This window comes from Hemitrygon akajei, chromosome 5 (assembly GCF_048418815.1).
Source record: "Hemitrygon akajei chromosome 5, sHemAka1.3, whole genome shotgun sequence".
Taxonomy (NCBI): domain Eukaryota; kingdom Metazoa; phylum Chordata; class Chondrichthyes; order Myliobatiformes; family Dasyatidae; genus Hemitrygon; species Hemitrygon akajei.
In genome coordinates this window covers 134,977,590-134,997,079 of record NC_133128.1, presented here as the reverse complement: position 1 = coordinate 134,997,079, position 19,490 = coordinate 134,977,590, and the positions used below count along the sequence as shown (strand labels likewise).

Genomic DNA, 19,490 nt, shown 5'->3' with positions numbered 1-19,490 from the left:
GTGGACACTGTGGGCTGATGAGCTGGTTTCCATGTTCTGTAGCAATCTATGATGAGCATGGTGTCTGGGACTGTGCTCATTTTAGACCATACCATTTAGATTATAAACCTGCAATGCTGTGATTTTAAATCTCATTATATTCTGTAGCATAATGACCACACTGCAATATCTGGTGCCACTTTCAAATCTCTTGTTTTCTGTAGATTTCAAAGCAAGCAAAAGAGTTCCTGGAGTACATCGCTGAAGAGCCACTTATTGATATCCAGCAGGATAATCCATGCCTGTATGAACATGTGGATGCTTTGGCAACAGTCCTCCGTTTGCGCCAGCAGCTCAAGTCACTGAGAGCATACCTGTTCAGCTGCAGAGCTTCTGTGGCAGAAGATTTGCGTCGAAGGTATGTCCTAAGCTGTGGCATGAGACTCCTTTCCAGTCTGAGAGTATTAACACTATATATTCCAAAATTACTAGATTATATTGGTGGACATTCTAGTAGTACTTTAGTAAGTTAGAGGAGAATGAAACATTTTCTTGTGTGTTATCCTGTCTATCTGTGTCTCCATTTTCCCCACAACTCCCCACCTCCCACCACTGATCCTTCCCTTTCTTTACTATTTGTGTTTTGCTAAGTTTCCCCTAAACTATGTCATCCATATTTCACAATCTAACCAACTCTGAAGTTTCTGTGTTTCTCCTTGAATTTATTAGTGACTGTAGTATATTTATGGTCATGACCACAATTTCCGATTAGTCCAATCAGTAGATTGAACTACTGTAATAAGCCCTTTCATAACCTGATAGAACTCTTATCAGGGTCATCCCACAATTTCCCTTTTTTTCTGTACAGTTTCCTTCAGAAGATTTAACCTCAGTTCCTGTATCATCTTAAACCTCAAAATGTTGTTCTTTATACTGCATGTTTAATATGTATAACTATATTTTTGAAATATCTGTATCTATACCCACTTTTTATCTAGCCCATTTGGGCACATTTTCCAAGGTACATGTGCTCTTATTCATGCCGCCTATGCTTGTTTATATTGAAATTTATTGCTCATTATTTATACCAGTTCTGAAAACGGAAATCCTTCTGCATTTGGTTGCAGTGCTTGTGGTATTAACTATACCATACAGTTGGTTTCAATCATAAATTTTAATATTGTCATCCCAGTTCCAAATTTAAATCCATGCTGGCTAGCAAAAATCCCAGTGAAGCACCAGTTCCTACATTTGGTCAGTCTGAATCACTTACTTTATCCCTACTCTCTTTTTTTCCTTTTGCAGCCAAGATGCTATCTGTTGAGCTATTTGTTCTCTGTCTCCATATATTCTGAATCTGTCAATAAAAAATACAAACAGATTGTATCTATTGTACTAGTCTTATCAGCATTTTCTGTTACTTGTTTAAAGAATGTAATAAGCTTGATTAAATGTCTTTTTTTTTCTGAAATCCATCTTATTATACTGCAACCTACATTGCATCTTCAGATAAGCTTTGTATTATTTGCCTATTGGCATTCTCATGGTAAGTGATATTCCATTCCCTAAACTTATCTTGACTCTCTTTTTAAAATATTGTGTATTGTACTGCCAGTTTTTCTCTATTAAATATCCTCAAATGCAATCTGTCCAATCAGTGAGTTTAGCAAATATTCTTTTTGTTTGACTGATTTTTAAAATTCTTTTCAAGTCACACCCACCATGTTAGTTGACCTAGTAAATAAGGCAAGTAATAATCTGTTTCTATTTCCATATCTCCATCTCCTTTCAGATAACATGGCATGCACCATGTATTTCTGATAACTTTCTACTTAAGTGCTGAACAATTATTTGTTCTCTTTAGGTTCTTTTTTGCATCCATTTTGCTACCAATGTCATTCTTTCCCTGGTACCAGCAGTGAGTCTGCCATTAACCTGTTCCCCAACATTGACAAGTATTATTGAGATTGGCACTAAAGACCATTTATATTTGGCATGTCATATGTCACTTGCTTTTTATTTTGCCCATTTAGATTTCTGAGTAAGATTTAGCGATCCTCTGATCTCAACATAGTGAATTCCATGATGTCTCCCAATAGTCATCAACAATGATTGACACCAAGTTAAATGGAATAATTAGAACAAAGATTTAAAAGCTGTAGTGGCTTTGTTCCAAATTTTGTTGATAAAGTTCCTGTGAATCATCTTGGGATGTTTTCCCACAATACTGACAACTTGCACAATAAGGACAAGTTGTAGGAGTCAGAGAGGTGGGTTTTAAGAAGTTCAAATGTGGGGTAGAAAGTAGGTGAAAATTTATGGCTTTGGGAATGACTTCCAAAATGTAGATTCGGGGCAGCTGAAGTTATGGCTGCCATTGGCAGAATGGTAAAAATGGCAGGAATAAGAGGGCACAATTTGAGGCTTGCAGAAATCTGCCAGTTCAAGAGCTAGAACATGTGTCATTAATGGGGTGGGACACTTCAACAGAAGGATCAGAAGATGAAAATGAAAGCTTTAAATATTGGCATCTAGCGCAGAACATTGTTGGATAATGACCACAGGTGTATTGGATGAACAGGACTTGGTGTGAGTTAAGATACAACTAGCAGAGCCTGGGATGAACTGGTATTTACAGGATGTGGAAGATGGAAAGCATTGGAAATATCACACTACAGCAGCACAGATGAAGGATTTAACAGCTGATGATTAATGACAGGCACTGGCTTCAGTAGACTGAGGTGGCAATCCCTTGAGTTTACTGAACCTAGATTATAGAACAGTGCAAATAATTATGACATGATTCAAGCTTGGGTTATTTTGCAAAATAATGATGGATTACTCTATTTCAGAGCTTTAGGCTCAAAATCATGACAGCTTTTAAGTCTAATATCTCACAGAAGGTTACAGGAGTAAGCTGTTTTCTGAAACAAATAATTGACAATGCAACAACTCAAGTGTTTTACAGAGTTGGGCTTAGTTCAAGTTATGTGTGATGGTATTTGGCGTGGGACTCAGACTCATTCCCTTCTAATCTGGATGTTATTCAAATTCAGGTTTATTGTCATTCAACCATACACATGTATACCAACAACATTTCCCCAGACTAAAGTGCACAGTACAGTACATATAACTCACACACAACACCTAAATTGTTATTACCACAAAAAAATTAACAAATTAGAAGGTACATATACAATACGAGTTAAAAAGTAAACAGTATAACACTACTAGCGCTTCATATGTGCTAAGACCTGGGTGGTGGCAGGGAAGAAACTGTTTCCCATCCTAACAGTTCTTGTCCTGATGCTACAGAACCTCCTGCCTGATGGTAGGGAGTCAAAAAGATTGTTGGACAGATGGAAAGCATCACTGACAATTCTAAGGACCTTACGAACGCAGCACTCTTGATGAATATTTCTAATAGCAGGAAGAGAGACCCAGATGATCCTGTCAGCAGTCCTCGCAACTCTTTGTAGGGACATACGGTCAGATGCCTTGCAATTCCTGTACCAGACGGTGATGTAACTATTTAGGACACTCTCAATGGTGCTGCTGTAAAAATTGGTGAAAATGGTTAGGGCAGCGGGGAGGAGTCGAGTCTCACTGTCTCCAGTCTCCTCAGGAATTGGAAACACTGTTGTGTTTTTTTTGACCAAAGAGGTGGTGTTGAGGAGCCAGGTAAGATCATCCATTATGTGCACTCCCAGAAACTTGGTGTTCCTAACTCTCTCCACAGAAGAGTCGTGTATGTGCAGAGAGGAGTGGTCAGTCCACAATCATCTCTTTGGTCTTCTTCATGTTAAGACTCAAGTTGTGCTCATTTCATTCTTCCAGCCACTCTACCTCCTCTCTGTCTGTTGTCTCATTGTTGTTGTTGATGAGGCCAACCACTGTGTGTCATCAGTGAACTTGATGACTCGGTTGGGTATCTAGCACATTTTTGCTTTCAGTAGCAACACAGTGGCAGAGCCAGCAGAGCCACTGACTCACAGCCCCAGCAGCCCTTTCTCAATCCTGACTTTTGTTGCTTTCTGTGTGGAGTTCAGATATTCTCACTGTAACAGCAATCAACCTGCTGAACAAAATTAAGTGAGTGAAGCAGCAACTGTGGGAGGAGAGGAATTGTCTGCATCAGTCCTGATGCAGGAATTCAACCGGAAATGAGTCAATACTTTTTCTCCTATTGATTCTTCTTGGCCTTCAAAATTCTTCCAGCAGGTTGTTTGTTGCTGCAGACTCTATTATCTGCAGTCTTTTGTGTCTCTATTTTCCTTGCCATTGCTGACTGCTCTGATTTCCTCTCGCATCCAAAAGCATGTGGGTTGGTAGGTTAAGTAGCCATTGGGAATTCCCTCTTGGGTATAAATGAGATGCAGAATCTGGGGAATGGGTGGAGGAAGTCGAAAATGTAGAGAGAATAAAATGGGTTAGGGTCGGATTAATTTTACTAACTGGGTCCTTGGTGGTCAGTGCTGACTCAGTGAGCTGAAGGACCCATTTCTGTGCTTCAGCTCTCTCTCCATGACTCATTTTCCTTTTATATGATTATAGATTTAAGGCCTATGTTCATATGGTGCCTTTCGCTGCCTCAATATCTACAGTTGTATCACGGGAGCCACAGTAGCATAGCGGTTAGGGTGGTGTTATCACAGCTTGGGACGTTTTGGAGTTCGGAGTTCAAGTCCTGTGCCGTTCTGTAAGGGATCTCTATACTACTTCCCTGTGGAATGTATGGGTTTTTACTAGGTCCTCCAGTTTCCTCCCACAGTCCAAAGTTTAACCGGGTAGGTTAATTGGTCATTTTAAATAGTCCAGTAATTAGTTTAGGGTTAATCGGGTTTGTCAGGGTGGGGTGGCTACAAGAGCTGGAAGGGCCTTTTCCGCACTGTATTGCTATATATGTATGAGACCCCTCTTTACTGGGCCTGCAGATCATTAGACCCTCACTAACCGCTACCGCGCTCAGTGGTGAGAAACCCACCTTTCCCAGACTCTGTACCTCTAGGGTTGCACCAACTCTGGGAGGTTGAGATGTCTCGCCCACCCAAGCCCTGGTCAGTGTGAGTACTGTGTAAATACTGCCTCATGCAATTAGCCGTAAGCAAGAAATGACAGCTCATACACTGCATACAATTATAAAGAAAGTGTCAGCTTTATTAAACAATTAGTAGGAACAAGAAAAGAAATAAAAAGGGTCCATTAGTTAACCCAGTCCAAATGTGCACATAAATTGGAGCTCATCTTGAAGTTGTCTAACTTGTGCTGGACCCACGGTCTGTGTGAAAGCACACACCACCTTCTGAATGTCCACCTTGAACAAAAGGGCACCCCACAGGAGTATAGGTCCTTCCTCCTTGAAGCCATTCATCACACAAAGCACCTTGTCCAACGGGGATGGCATCCTCAGCCGTCTTCCCTCCTGTCTTCTCCCAGTTCCTGCTAAAAAGACCTTGACCCACACCAGTGTCTGTCTCAAAAACCTCTCCACCCAGAGTTCTCTCAATTCCACTATCCTGATTGGCTGACACAACATTCCTGAATGAACAACAAAGCCCCTTATCTCAGCTCAAACCCAAACAGGCTAAAAGCAGAACAGACTACTCTTATAGAACTGCTGAACTGAAATACCTGCAGCATAACAATAAAAATCTTAACCAGGGCATTACAAATAAATAAACATCCAGAAGAACTGGCTGAATAAATGTTAAAGCTCTTTCTATAGTTGCTGCCCGATCTGCTGGGGTGTTTCCAGAATCTTCTATTTATATTTCAGATTTCAAAATCTACTTTTTAAAAATTTTCCTGAATATATTAAATTAGATTTCTCATGCTTTAAAATTCACCATTCTTTTGTGCAATTTCCCTGCAGCCTTCCTTCCTAGTGCTCTCGGCCAGTTCCAGAGTAAGAAGTCAAGGTCTAATGTTCTTTTGAGCAGGTCTGATGAATTGAGTCTTCGTATCATTAGTTGTGGTCAATTGCTTTTGAATGACATTGTTTTTCATGTTAATGTTCTTCTAAACATACCTGCTGGTCACCAGTCTTCTTAATTACAGGGAAGGTGAGTAATTGCAGTGATAAGGTGGGATTTTGTATTGCACTGTTGCTCAACCACATTTGTAGTAGGTGCGGTTGGGAGAGTTTTATGACCCATATTGATTGGCAGAAGCAGGTATAGAAGGCATTTGCTGTATGATGACTAGTCAAATTGAAAGGCATTTAAAAACTAGAAGTTTAATTCTGACTTCTTAAAGTTACTGTCATCTCTCCTCTCCAAGTTTCTTCTCTTTTATCCAGAATCCACAACAAGGACTCCTGGTAGGTCCATTGTTTCTGCTTGCTATTGCCACACTGAACTTATCTCATACCTTGACTCAACCCTTTTGCCCCATTTCCAGTCCCTTCCCACTTACGTCTGGAATATCTGCCATTCTCTCCACCATTCTGTCAAGTTCTGAGTATTTGCTTCCTCCCCCACCACTTTATCTTTACTGTGGATGTCCAGTCTTTATAAACTCCATTCTCCCATTAGTAAGGTTTTTAAGTCCTCTGATTTTTTTTTCAAAAACAATCAACCACTTACCCTCCACCAACACTTCCATCTGTCTGGCAGAACTTAGTCTTACCTTAAATTTCTCTTTGGAGTTGACTCACTCTCTGAAAATCAAAAATGTTGCCTTGGGCACATGCATGGGTCCTGGCTACATCTATCTTTTCATTGGCTGTCAGTGAGAACCATCTCATGGAACAGCCCTTGTTCCAGACCTTCTCTGGTATGACTCCCCAACACTTTCTCCATTACATCAACAACTGCATTAGTGCTGCCTCCTGCACCTGTCTGAAAATGGTCAGTGTTATCACCTCCTCTATTAACGTCCGTCTTGCTCTCAAGTTCACTTGGACCATTTCTGGCACTTCTCTCCCTCTTTTGGATCTCATACTCCATCTTAGGAGACAAACTATGCACTGACATCCACAGTTACATCTTCCCAATTTGTATCTTGTAAAGATGCCATCCTTTTCTCCCATTTTTTCCATCTGCTCTTAAGATGAGGCCTTCTATTCTAGGGCATCTGAAATGTCCTCCATTGTCAGGAATGATGGCTTCCCTTCTGTTGTGGTTGATGGATCTCCCTCCCTCTCCCCCCCCCCCACTCTCTCTCCCCCCCCCCCCCTCCCCCCCCTCTCCCCCCCCCCAGAAGAAGAAGTTCTCAAATGGCAGGGGTAGGCAACCATGTCTAACAAAGGAAGTTAGGAACTGCATAAATGCCAAGGAAAGGGCATATAAGGTAGCAAAAGTGAGTGGGAAGTTGGATGTTTGGGAAGCATTTAAAATCCCCCAAAAAAATCAACTTAAAAGCTATAATAAGGGAAAAGATGAAATATGAGGGCAGATGAGCCAATAATATAAAGCAGGATACCAAAAGTATTTCAGGTATATATAGAGTAAAAGGGAGGTAAGAGTTGATATTAGACCACTGGCAAATGATGTTGGTAAGGTGGTAATGAGGGCAAAGAAATGGCAGATGAATTTACTGGATACATTGCATCTGTCTTCATTGTGGAAGACACTAGCAGTGTGCCAGAGGTCCGTGAGTGTCAGGAAGCAGGAGTGAGTGCCATTGCTATTACAAAGGAAAAAGTACTAGGCAAACTTAAAGGTCTTAAGGTGGATAAGTCACCTGGTTCAGATGGACTACATCCCAGAGTCCTGAGAGAGTTTGCGGAAGAGATAACGGATGCATTGATCATGATCTTTCAAGAATCACTTGATTCTGGCATGGTCCCAGAGGACTGGAAGATTGCAAATGTCACTCCACTCTAAGAAGGGATGAAGGCAAAAGAAAGGAAATTATCGGCCAGTTAGCCTAACCTCAGTGATCGGGAAAGTATTAAGGATGAGGTTTCAAGGTACTTGGAGACTAATGATAAAATAAGTCAGTCAGCATTGTTTCTATTAAGGGAAATCTTGCCGGACAAATCTGTTAGAGTTCTTCAAGGAAATAACAAGTGGGGTGGACAAAAAAAAAGGCATCGGATATCATTTACTTGGATTTTCAAAAGGCATTTGATAAGGTGCCCCACACGAGGCTGCTTAACAAGATAAAATCCTATGGCATTACAGGAAAGATACTGGCTTTTAGGCAGTAGGCAGCGAGTGGGAATAAAAGGGGCCTTTTCTGGTTGGCTGCTGGTGACTAGTGGTGATGATCAGTATTGGACCGCTGCTTGTCATATTGTTTGTCAATGATTTAGATAATGGAGTTCGTGGTTTTGTGGCAAAGTTTGTGGATGATACAAAGATAGGTGGAGGGGTAGGTAGTGCTGAGGAAGCAATGCGATTGCAACAGGACTTAGACAAATTGGAAGGAAGAATAAGCAAAAAAGTGGCAGATGAAATACAGTGTTGGGAAATGTATGATAAAGCATTTAGGTAAAAGGAACAATAGTGCAGACTATTATCTAAATAGGGAGAAGGTTCAAGCATCAGAGGTGTAGAGAGATTTGGGAGTCCTGGTGCAAGACTCCCAGAAGGTTAATTTACAGGTTGAGTCTGTGGTAAAGAAGACGGATGCAATGTTGCCATGTATTTCAAGGGGAATAGAATATAAAAGCAAGGAGATAATGCTGAGCCTTTATAGGACACTGGTCAGGCCACACTTAGAGTATTGTCAGCAGTTCTGGGCCCCATATCTCAGAAGGATGTGTTGTCATTGGAGAGAGTCCAGAGGAGAGTCAGGAGGATAATTCCAGGAATGAAGGGGTTAACATATGAGGAGCATTTGGCAACTTTTGGCCTGTACCCAAGGGAATTTTAAAAAATGCTGGGGTGGGGGGGAGTGATCTCATTGAAACCTACCAGATGGTGAAAGGACTAGATAGGGTGGATGTGGAGAGGATGTTTCCTATGGTGGGGGTATCCAGAACTAGAGGGATCAGCCTCAAAGCTGAGGGGTGACCTTTTCGGACAGAGGTCAGGGGGAACTTTTTTAGCCGGAGCGTAGTAAATCTGTGGAATGCTCTGCCACAGACTGTGGAGGCCAAGTCCATGCATATATTTAAGGTGGAAGTTGATCGTTTGCTGATCGATCAGGCCATCAAAGGATATGGCGAGAAGGCATGTGCATGCGGTTGAGTGGGATAAGCGATCAGCCATGATGGAATGGCAGAGCAGACTTAATGGGCTGAATGGCATAATTCTGCTCCTTTGTCTTATGGTCTTATTAAGAAATTGAAACAAAATTCAGCACAACAAAATGTCACCAACCTGAGCACAGAATTACCAACAAACACAGAGATAAAGAAGTTGATATCTGGTCAAACAGGGCAACGCACAATCAAGAAGCAAGCTGGATTAGGGAGGAAAGAGAATGCATTCACACAATTGAAGACGGGCAAACGCTTGAAATTACAATGGATATACTAAAAGTGGTTACTAAAAAAATTCCCATAACTGGAAAGGTAATGACAGTCATAATCATAATCATTGGTATAAAAAACTTCCGTGCCTTCATTCATATATATCAATAATTTTCTTAAAAATCCTGAAAAAGTGGCTGAATTTTTGACAGAAGGTAGAACATATCTTTTATCTAATGAAGAAATCACAAATGACCCTTCAAAATATCATCTTATTACTTGTTTACAAACTGTATATAAAATTGTAACATCATGCATCTTGCAATTAATCACAGTCACTTAGATAACCATAATATACGTGCAGAAGAGCAGAAAGGATGTCTTTAAGGTATGAAAGGATGTAAAGAACAACTGAAAATAGATTCTGTCTTTGTAAATCAAGCCTAGTGGAAAAACAGCAATGTTTCATGTTGTTTCATTGACTACCAATAAGCATTTGATTCTGTCCCATGCTCATGATTGATAGAAGCTTTATAATACATAAATATATAAAATCACCCACTACTTGTGAAATTCCTACAACATTTGATGAAGTGTCGGCATACTATAATCACCCTATCTACCCTCTCTATCAACAAACAACCATCATTATCAAAATAAACCGAGGCATTTTCCAGTGCAACTCTCTAAGCCCACTATGGTTTTGTCTAGCTCTAAACTTGCTCTCTAATTTACTGAATCAGATGAAAATAGGGTATCAAGTCAGAGACAACCAAATGACTTATACCCTGGCACACCTTTTATACAGAGATGATTTGAAATTATATGCTCCTTCATCTGTAAGGTTAAAGCAATTAATTCAAATAGTAGAATTATTTTCTGAAGATATAAACATGAAATTTGGACTAGATAAGTGCAGAAATTAAACATAAAGAAAGGTGCATTAGAGCTAGTAGAATATAAACAGCAGCAGGATACTAGACAACTGCTGGATGAATATAAAACATAAGTATCTGGGATATCAACAAGCAAAAAAAAATCTTAGTGCGATAAAGGAAAAACGTTCGACAGAATTTACTTCAAAGCTTAAAAAAAAATGCCAAACAAACCTCAGTAGTAAAATATAACAAAGGCAGTAAACACTTTCACTAAACCCATATAAACACATTCTTTTGGCATAATACAGAGCCTTGGTCCAAAATTTACAAAGAAAAATATGAACTAAAATGAAAAAACTTTAGAGAAATGCACTTAGATTAACACTACCAAAGACAGAAGGAGGAAGAGGAATAACAAACATTAAAAATTTACACAACAGTCAGATAAAACTTATAAGGATATATTTTCATCAGCGAAAACAGGATTCACTCCATTCAAGCATATGTAATTCTGTTAAGAAGAACACAAGCATTAAACTTAAATGAAAGCACAACTCAGAAAAATTAAGAAATTGTCACTGCAGTAAAAAAGGTTAAAATGGAAGAGCATGACCCTTCATGGAAGACCTCCCTATGATCTGAGCAAACTAGATGTCAACAAGGAAGCACTTGGCTCAAAGTTGGAGACTTCTTCACAGAAGCAGAAGGGTTCTTTGTGGCAACACAAGATGATAGTTTTTATGCTCCAGTTATCACTCTCTGTCGCCACTTTCACTCTCCTCTGCTCATACTGGCCCCATCTGTCCTTTCCTTGCTTCCTCACTCACCTGACTCTTTCCCCCAAATCTGCCCCTCCTCCCCCCCCATCCATCCATCCATCATCATTCATCCCTCTTTGGTTCACCTATCACTTACTAGCCCTGTCTCACTCCTCCCCTTTCAACTTCTTACTAGCCATCTTCCCATTCCTCTTTCTGCCCTTATGTAACATCTCAAACAGAAACATTGACAATTCTTCTCCCCTCTTCGGATGCTATCCAACCCGTTAAGTTTGTCTAGCAGTTCATTTTTTCCTCCAGATTCCAGCAGCTGCAGTTTCTTATGTGCTGGGGTTTCTTCTCTTGTTGACCTTCGAGGCCTTAATTATGATTGGGATGCAGGTCCACATCTTTCAGCACCCATTGACACCTCACCAACAAGGCATGAGAGACACTGAAGAGCCATTGGATGTGGGTCTAGGGACAGTTGCAGGAAGTGTAACCAAACCTGAAACTGGGCAATTTAAGTGTGTTTGAGCACTTTTCAGACAGATAGTAAGCTAAAATGATTATAGTTGTGGACACATAAGAGAATGTAGATGCCTAAGTGTGGATCAAAAATCAAACTGCTAGAGGAACTCAGCTATCAAGCAGCATCTGTGGAGGGAAACAAAGAGTCAATAATGATTGTAGATTTTTCCAACTTCTGAGCCCAGTGATACCTGTGAGGATAAGTATGCCACCTACTTCAGGTCTGTGTATAGCAGAGCACAGAAGTAGACTCTTCAGCCCACCTTGTTCATGCTGAACATCATGTACGCATCTGCACAATATCCATTTACACACTTGGTACAAAGCTTCCTGTGCCTAAGCAATTCAAGGGATTGCCAGGATATTTGGAGTCATAGTGACATATTGCATTTTGCCCAATGAGTCCATCAAGCACCCATTTACCCTAATCCTTCATTTAGTTGCAGTGGCCATTTAACTTATCAATCTGCATGTCTTTTGGATGTGGGAGGTAATTGGAGCATCTGGAGGAAACAGATGCAGTCACAGAGAATGTTTATGGTGTATAAAGTCAAGATCTGACCTGAATCACTGGTGCAGTAGTTCTACTGGCTGTGGCACTGTACCACCCCAACATTTAAACAATGCAGACTGTGCATCCCAAATACCAACTAGCTGCTTGCTGAACAAATTCATCCTAGATCCATTCTAAACCTCTTCCCTCCACCCCTCCACCCCCACCCCACCCCACCCCACCCCACCTTACCAAAAATCAGGGGTTCCCAACCTGGGGTCCATGAACCTCTTGCTTAATGGTATTGGTCCATGGCATAAAAAAAGGTTGGGAACACCTGCGCCAATCCTACCTCCTCTAGCCCTGCCCAAGATCGATTAACTGCACATAGACTGGGACTTTGACCAAGAAGCTTTTGGTCGGTACAAGTTGTGTAGTGCTGTTACTAGCCCTATTACCAGGCTCAGAATGGTGCAATTATATCATACTTGTATCACCCTAGGGCAGCCAAAAGCTTTTGATTCAGGAGATGTTTTAAATAAAGTCTTAATGGCTTTGAGAAAGGCACAGTAAGATTTTGTAGGAAGATATGATTGCTGATGAAACTTGGGTAAGCATGAGCGACATTTGAAGGGAAGAATTGAAGAGGACTGTTGAGCTACTGCTGAAAGAGAGGTGAGGGGACAAATTTTGGAAGGATTTAGCTTCATGGATGAGAATTTTAAATTTGCATTGCAGGCCAGTGAATGCAGTTGAGGGGGAATAAGACTATTTAAGAAAGAGAATGAAGGATATAAAGCAGATAATTTTTGAATCTTTTTGTGTCGCAATAACAAATTAAAAATGCTAAATTGAAGCACGGATTACTACCTGTGGTGTGTGCCAGCTGGACACAAGCATTTAATAATCTGCCCCTTAATATAAATCAACACAGCTACTATGTATTGCTGGCTAATAATTTGATTACAGGTTATCACAGTAATGTAATGAAATCAGAACCCAGTCTAACAGAGGCAACCCATTGATGTGCAAATGTAATTAGTGCCCTGACAGTTCAGTGTAATCACAGCAATAAAGAAGAGTTGTCGGCATGATTTATCTGTCTCTCAGGTGCTGCACGCTCCTTGTTAGAGATGGCTCTCATTAGCAAGCAACTCAATTATTTTAATTTGGGACCATAGCCCTGCAGTGATTGGCCTAATTGCTAAACTATCCTTCCCCAGTCCAGTTTCTCTTGTAATTTCACCTAGTTTTTGACCTACCTTTTCTTCTTGTCATGTAGATCTATTTGTTTATTTATGTTTTTATGTGTTTATTTATTTATTTAGATTTGGCGCAGAATACGCCCTTCAAGCCATGCTGCCCAGCAATCCTCAATTTAACCCTAGCCTAATCACGGGACAGTTTACAATAACCAATTAACCTACCAACCAGTACTTCTTTGAATATGGGAGGTAATAGCCCTCCCCTAACTTTATCTGATTACCATTCTTCTGGAAGTGGGCCCGAACAGTGAGTATTGATAAGTTGTTGAGAGTGGAATAACGTGCAGGTCTGCAGAAACCATTGAACAGTAATCAGCAATGTAAGTGTAACCAGAGTTGTACACCACCCTCTTTCTGTGGAGGTTTATTAAATTGAATGGATTTGTATTTGTTTTTGTTACAACTCATTTTATGGTTGTCAATGGCACAGACTGCCTGCCCTGGTCAAACCCATCAAGCAACAGCATCACCAAAACTGATGATCTCGAGACTATCACTTTGTTTAGGAAACCTTGCTGTTTACAGACTGGTTGCTGAGTTGTCTACAACAGGGATAATGCTCCATTGCCTACAAAGTACTTTAGGATGTTTTTAAGACAGGAAAGGTGCTATCAATGCAAACCCATGCTTTAGCAGATGTTTTCTTTAAGTGCAGTCATTGCTGAATTGTAGAAAACAGGGCAACCGGATCTTGCCGACAAATACGATGATGATTAGTTGATTTGCTTCAGTGATTTTGGTTCAGGGATAAGGAAGAACATCCTCGTAGTTTTTGGAATAGTGTCAAGAGGTATTGATATAGGGCCAAAAGGACCTTTATTCAATGATTCATTGAAATTAGGCACTGTTATCATAGCAGCACTCCTTAAGTAACAACTGGGTTATCAGCCTCAACGTTTAGAATGGAACTTGAAACCGAGCCAGCCCTCTGACTCAGAGGTGGGAAGGATTGTTATTGAGTCACAACTAACTCTGTACCCAGCATCAGTTAAATAAATGGATCATTTGATAGGTTTGTAATGGTGAAAGGCTAGAGTCCATACATTTTGTTCTTTTCCTCTTTGTAAATATAGGTTCCTGGCAGTGATTATCCCCAGTTATGGTCAGGCATTCGTGAAAGATTTGTGTAGTTCCAGGTATATAAATAAATATGTCTTCAAAGTAGTTTATTGACTTTTTAAATTAGTTTGTCATTTCACGTGTGAGCAAAACTGAGTAAGCAGTACATTACATGGAAAAACTACTTGAATTCATCATAAGGCTAATTACTGCATTGTAGAATCAGATACAGTTTAGGAGGAGGCCAGCTCTCTATAATCAATCTAGTCATCTGCAATCCCCAACTCTTTCCCCATGGCTCTGCACTGTTTTGTTTAGCTCTGTCAAGAGTAGCATAGTGGTGCAGGCAGTAAGAACCTCACAACTCCAGTGACCCATGTTCAGTCTTCATCTCTGATGCCATCTGTGTGGAGTTTGCATATTTTCCCTGTGATTGCACAGGGTTTCTTCCTGCGTCAGCTTCCACCCACTTCCCAAAGATGTGCAGGCTGGTAGATTAATTGGCTTGATAGTCATTGTGGACTTGGGGGTCAAAGGACCTATTTACATGCTGTATCTCTGAGCATTGAGTTCAGGTTTATTGCTGTCATGGGCGTGTATACACGGGGTGGCAGTAGTATTAGTGCAATCACTGAAGTAGAGTATGATGTTGTCCAAAGGCTGGCTACAGAGGCCAATCTGGGATCTACATAACTAGGATGTTAGAGTGGATTCCCTTATTAGAGAATGACTGTGTGTGACGTTGTCTCATGTGGGGAGATTGATGCATGGTAGCCACCACACAGTCTAGTGGCATGGAGTGCACAACAACTGGGGCCCTTTCACTGCTGCAGCTTCTCCGCCTTCACTGCCGTTGTGATATTCCACCATCTCCATCATTGAGGTCTTGGTTGGATTGCTCTTTGAATGGGTCTTCCCCTTGACCTTATCACCTTACCAGGAGCTGAGAACACACAGTCATGGACTTTTCCCTTGTTCTCTCTACCCCTTCCTCTCTTTGTGACTTTAAACACATTTAATCCTTCACTTTTCTACTTCTCAGAAAGGGTCATTAACCAGAGACATCAACTTTGTTTTTCTGTCTCCACTGATGCTGCTTGAATTGCTGAATAATTCCAACTCTGCTTCAATCATATCCATGCTGTTTGGGGCTTACTTAAGGAAGATTCTTGCAATAATCAGTGGATCATATGGGGAATTGCATAATCAGTGCTTTGTTTGGAAGATTGTGTTGATTCAATCAGAGGACTGATTATTCTATCCCAGGGAATAGTTTGTGGCAATGCTCTGTCAGTGTCTGCCTGAATTTATTTGTTCTTAAGTGCTTGGAGTCAATCTCCAACCTAAAATCTTTTGATTTGGGAGGTGACAGTTTAATAACTAAGTAACTGGACAGAGCTAGTGATATATTTCCAAATCCTTGCACAGAAGGACAAATTACAAATAAAGGGGGTTTTAACTGGTTTCAAATATTAGTGATTGTAGAAAAACTTGAAATGTTCTCATTTTAGAAACACATTTATTTGTTACAAAGAAAAACATGCACTCATAGAAAATTATACACCAAGCATATAAACTTTATTGTTTCTGATTCATGCAACCAATTGGGAAATATTTGAATGTCTTACAAAGATGTCGACTTGGAGCACCTTCTACTTGATCTTTGACTGACATAGACTTATGAAAATATCATCACCCAAATTAACAACAGATTCTACATGAAATTCAATTATCTATTTTGAAAATCATTTTAGTAGCATTGTTTCCATAGTGATTAGGGAGGGAAAAGTAAAAGGATGCCTTGGAGTGTACGGCTGCACAATGTCTAACTGTTCCGCAGTTAAGAAGAATGACAGTCATTAGTCATGTATGTAGAGATACAGCTCGATAACAGGCCCTTCCAGCCTAGCGAGCCTATGCTGCCCAATGACACCCGTGTGACCAATTAACCTGCTAAATTGTATGTCCTTTCTTGTCAGAACTTATGCTAAGATGTGGTGCACTGAGGCTCAGTGGCTTCTATGGGCCAACCAAAGGGTGTTATTATCTTTTTTAAACTTATATTTTACAATTGCAAGACCCTGCTAGACGTTAAGTACTTAAGGTACTGCAGGTCTACTCCATTAGTGAGTTGCTTGATCATTGGCAGAAAGGCTGGACTTGGTGTGAATCATGCTGCCAGCCTTAGAGAGGCGAAGGAGGTGTGCAGACTAACAGTAAGTGATTGGCTGAGTCACTTTTCTTGTGATCTCAAGATCATTGCTAATGTGGAATCCTCCAAATCTGATTCATTAGTTTATTTGCAAAAAAACGTGGGCAGACAGTGGGGGAGCTGTGTGGCATCGGTTGTAGTGAGGACTAGGCCTCAAGCCGCGGTGCTACAGCCGTCCAGGAGAGAAGCGTCGGAGTCAGCCTACATGCTGGAGTCAGTGCTGCTCTCTAGTGTTTGCTTGGCAGAAACAAGATGTATTGTCTTTGACCTCAGACTACTGCAACATTCATGGACTCAGACTTCAACTGTATGTTTTTTTTCTGTGTGACCGTATTTTACTGTAGTCTTCTATGTGTTATGTATGCCTTTTTCTGTGTATGACATTTGGTACTGTGTTTTGCACCTTGACCCCAGAGTTAACACCCTGTGTTTGGGTGTATTAATGGATATTCATGTATGGTTGAATGACACTTAAAGGTGGAAGAACTCAGCAAGCCAGTCAGTATCTATGGAAAGGAGTAAACAGTTGATGTTTTAGGCCGAGATCTTTCATTAGGATTGGAAAGGAAGAGGAGAAGCCAGAGTACGTGGGAACCTTCTTACCCTGACTTCTCCTTTCTCTTTCCAGTCCTGATGAACGGTCTTGGCCCAAAACATCAACTATTTAGTCTTTTCCATAGATAACGCCTAGCCTGCTGAGTTCCTCCAGCATTTTGTGAGAGTTGCTTTGGAGTTCCAGATTTTCTCGTGTTTGTGAAACTTGAACTTGTCTTTGGAATGTAGGAGGAAACTAGAGCACCCAGGGTAAATCCATAGGGTCACAGGGAGAAAGTATAAAACTCCTTCTAGACAGCGTTACGCCATCCCACATTTACAGAGCTCCATTTGTTTGAAAACCACGTTGAATTATTGGAAAATGATGAACACTATTTCATAAAATAAGGGACTAAACCCATCTTATTCTCAGCATATTCCCATCATGCTACCGCACACCCCCCCCCCCCCCAATCCTAAGTACGTACACACTAAAGACAATAAACAGTGGGCAATGAACCTACCAAGCAGAATATATTTTGGGATGTGCGCTGGGAAATTGCAGCATCCAGGGGAAACCCACATGGTCACAGGGAGAATGTACACACTGCACATAGATGGTACTGGATGTCAGGATTGAACCTGAAGACTAATGGAGAAGTTGCTTGTGCCTCTGTGCACCCCACTAGCCTCTGTGCAATGTGAGGAAATGGAAAGTGACCAATCTTGGAGGTAAAAAAGACTTATTTAAACAGAGTCAGGCTCTTAAATGCATGCTCAGCGATGCAAGAGATACAGATTCATATGGGATAAGCAAATAGTTAGGAAGGGAAATGGAGTGGTGGCTTTAGGGAGGTCTTACTGCAAGTAGACAGTACTTTGGTGAGAGTGTAAAAGTGTGGAATGCAAGTTTCATGCAATGTAAGAAAGGATATGATAGCTACAAAGGGGTCAGATGTCTTTTTTTTCAAAGTTCTAAGTTCAAAATAAATCTATTATCAAAGTACATATATGTGACCATATACAACCCCAAGATTCATTTTCTTGCAGGCAGACACAGTAAATCCAAGAAAAACAATAGAATCAATAAAGACCACACCCAACAGGTCAGACAGCAACCAATGTGCAAAAGAAAACCAAGTGTGCTAATGCAAAAGAAAAAATTATAATAATAGATAAACAATAAATATCAAAAACATGAGATGAGGAGTACTTGAGTGAAGTTATCCCTTCTGGTTCAGGAGCCTAATGGTTGAGGGTAGTAACTTTTCCTGAGCATGGTGGTGTGGGTCCTGAGGCACTTGTACCTTCTTTCTGATGGCAGCAGCAAGAACGTGGGAAGATCCTGATGATGGGTGTTGATTTCCTGTGACAGCATTTTGTGTAGATGTGCTCAGTGGTGGAGAAGACTTTACCCATTGATGGATGGGGCCATATCCACTACTTTTTGTAGGATTTTCTGTTCAACGGCATTAGTATTTCTGTACCAAGCTGTGATGCAGGCGGTCAGTATACTCTCCGTTACACATCTATTGAAATCTGATGTTTTAGATGTCATACAGAATCTTCACAGACTAATAAGGAAGTAGAGGCACTGCTCTGATTTCTTTGTAATTGCACTTTTGTGCTTGGCCCAGGACAGATCCTCTGAAATGATGACACTGAGGAATTTAAAGTTGCTGATGTCCACCTCTCAACTCCGAATGAGCACTGGCTCATGGACCTCTGGTTTCCTCCTCCCTAGGTCAATAATTAGCTCCTTGGTCTTGCTGACATTGAGTGAGAGGTTGTTGTTGTGGCACCTTTCAGACAGATTTTCAATCTTACTCCTGTATGCTGATATTTCACCACCTTTGATTCAGCCAACGACAGTCTTGTTGTCGGCAAACTTAAATATGGCATTGGAGCTGTGCATTCCTCACAGTCATATAGAGTAGGGGGCTAAGCACACAGCCTTGTGGTTCACCTGTGCTGTTGGAGATTTGTGGAGGAGATGTTTTTGCCAATCCGAAGTGACTGGGGTCTGCTAGTGAGGAAATCGAGGATTCAATTGCACAAGTAAGTATTGAGGCCAAGGTCTTGAAGCTTATTGATTAGTTTTGAGGGAATGATAGTATTGAATGCTGAGCTGTAATCAATGAAGAGCATCCTGGTCTTCACTGCCCAGATGTTCCAGGCTTGAGTGGGGACCCAATGAAATGGCATCTGCTGTGGACCTGTTGTGACAGTAGGCAAATTGGAGCAGATCCAAGTTGCCTCTCAGGCAGGAGTTGACATTTCATCGCCAACCTCTCAAAGCACTTCATCACAGTGTATGTAAGAGCTACTGGACAACAGTCATTGTGGCAAGTTACTACATTCTCTTTTGGCACTGGTATGATCGAAACTTGTTTGAAACAGATGGGTACCGCAGACTGCCG

The 19,490-nt window shown here is 40.9% G+C and overlaps 1 protein-coding gene across 18 annotated transcripts in view; it reads left to right on the top strand.

Annotated features, from left to right (window-relative positions):
- The window catches only part of plekhm3 (pleckstrin homology domain containing, family M, member 3), a 126,183-nt gene that overhangs the window by 69,260 nt on the left and 37,433 nt on the right, over positions 1-19,490 (top strand). For all 18 annotated transcript variants that reach the window (XM_073046548.1, XM_073046550.1, XM_073046549.1 and 15 more), the window contains one exon: positions 204-397. In XM_073046548.1, the coding sequence (XP_072902649.1) occupies positions 204-397 (194 nt within the window). The remainder of the gene's footprint in view (positions 1-203; positions 398-19,490) is intronic.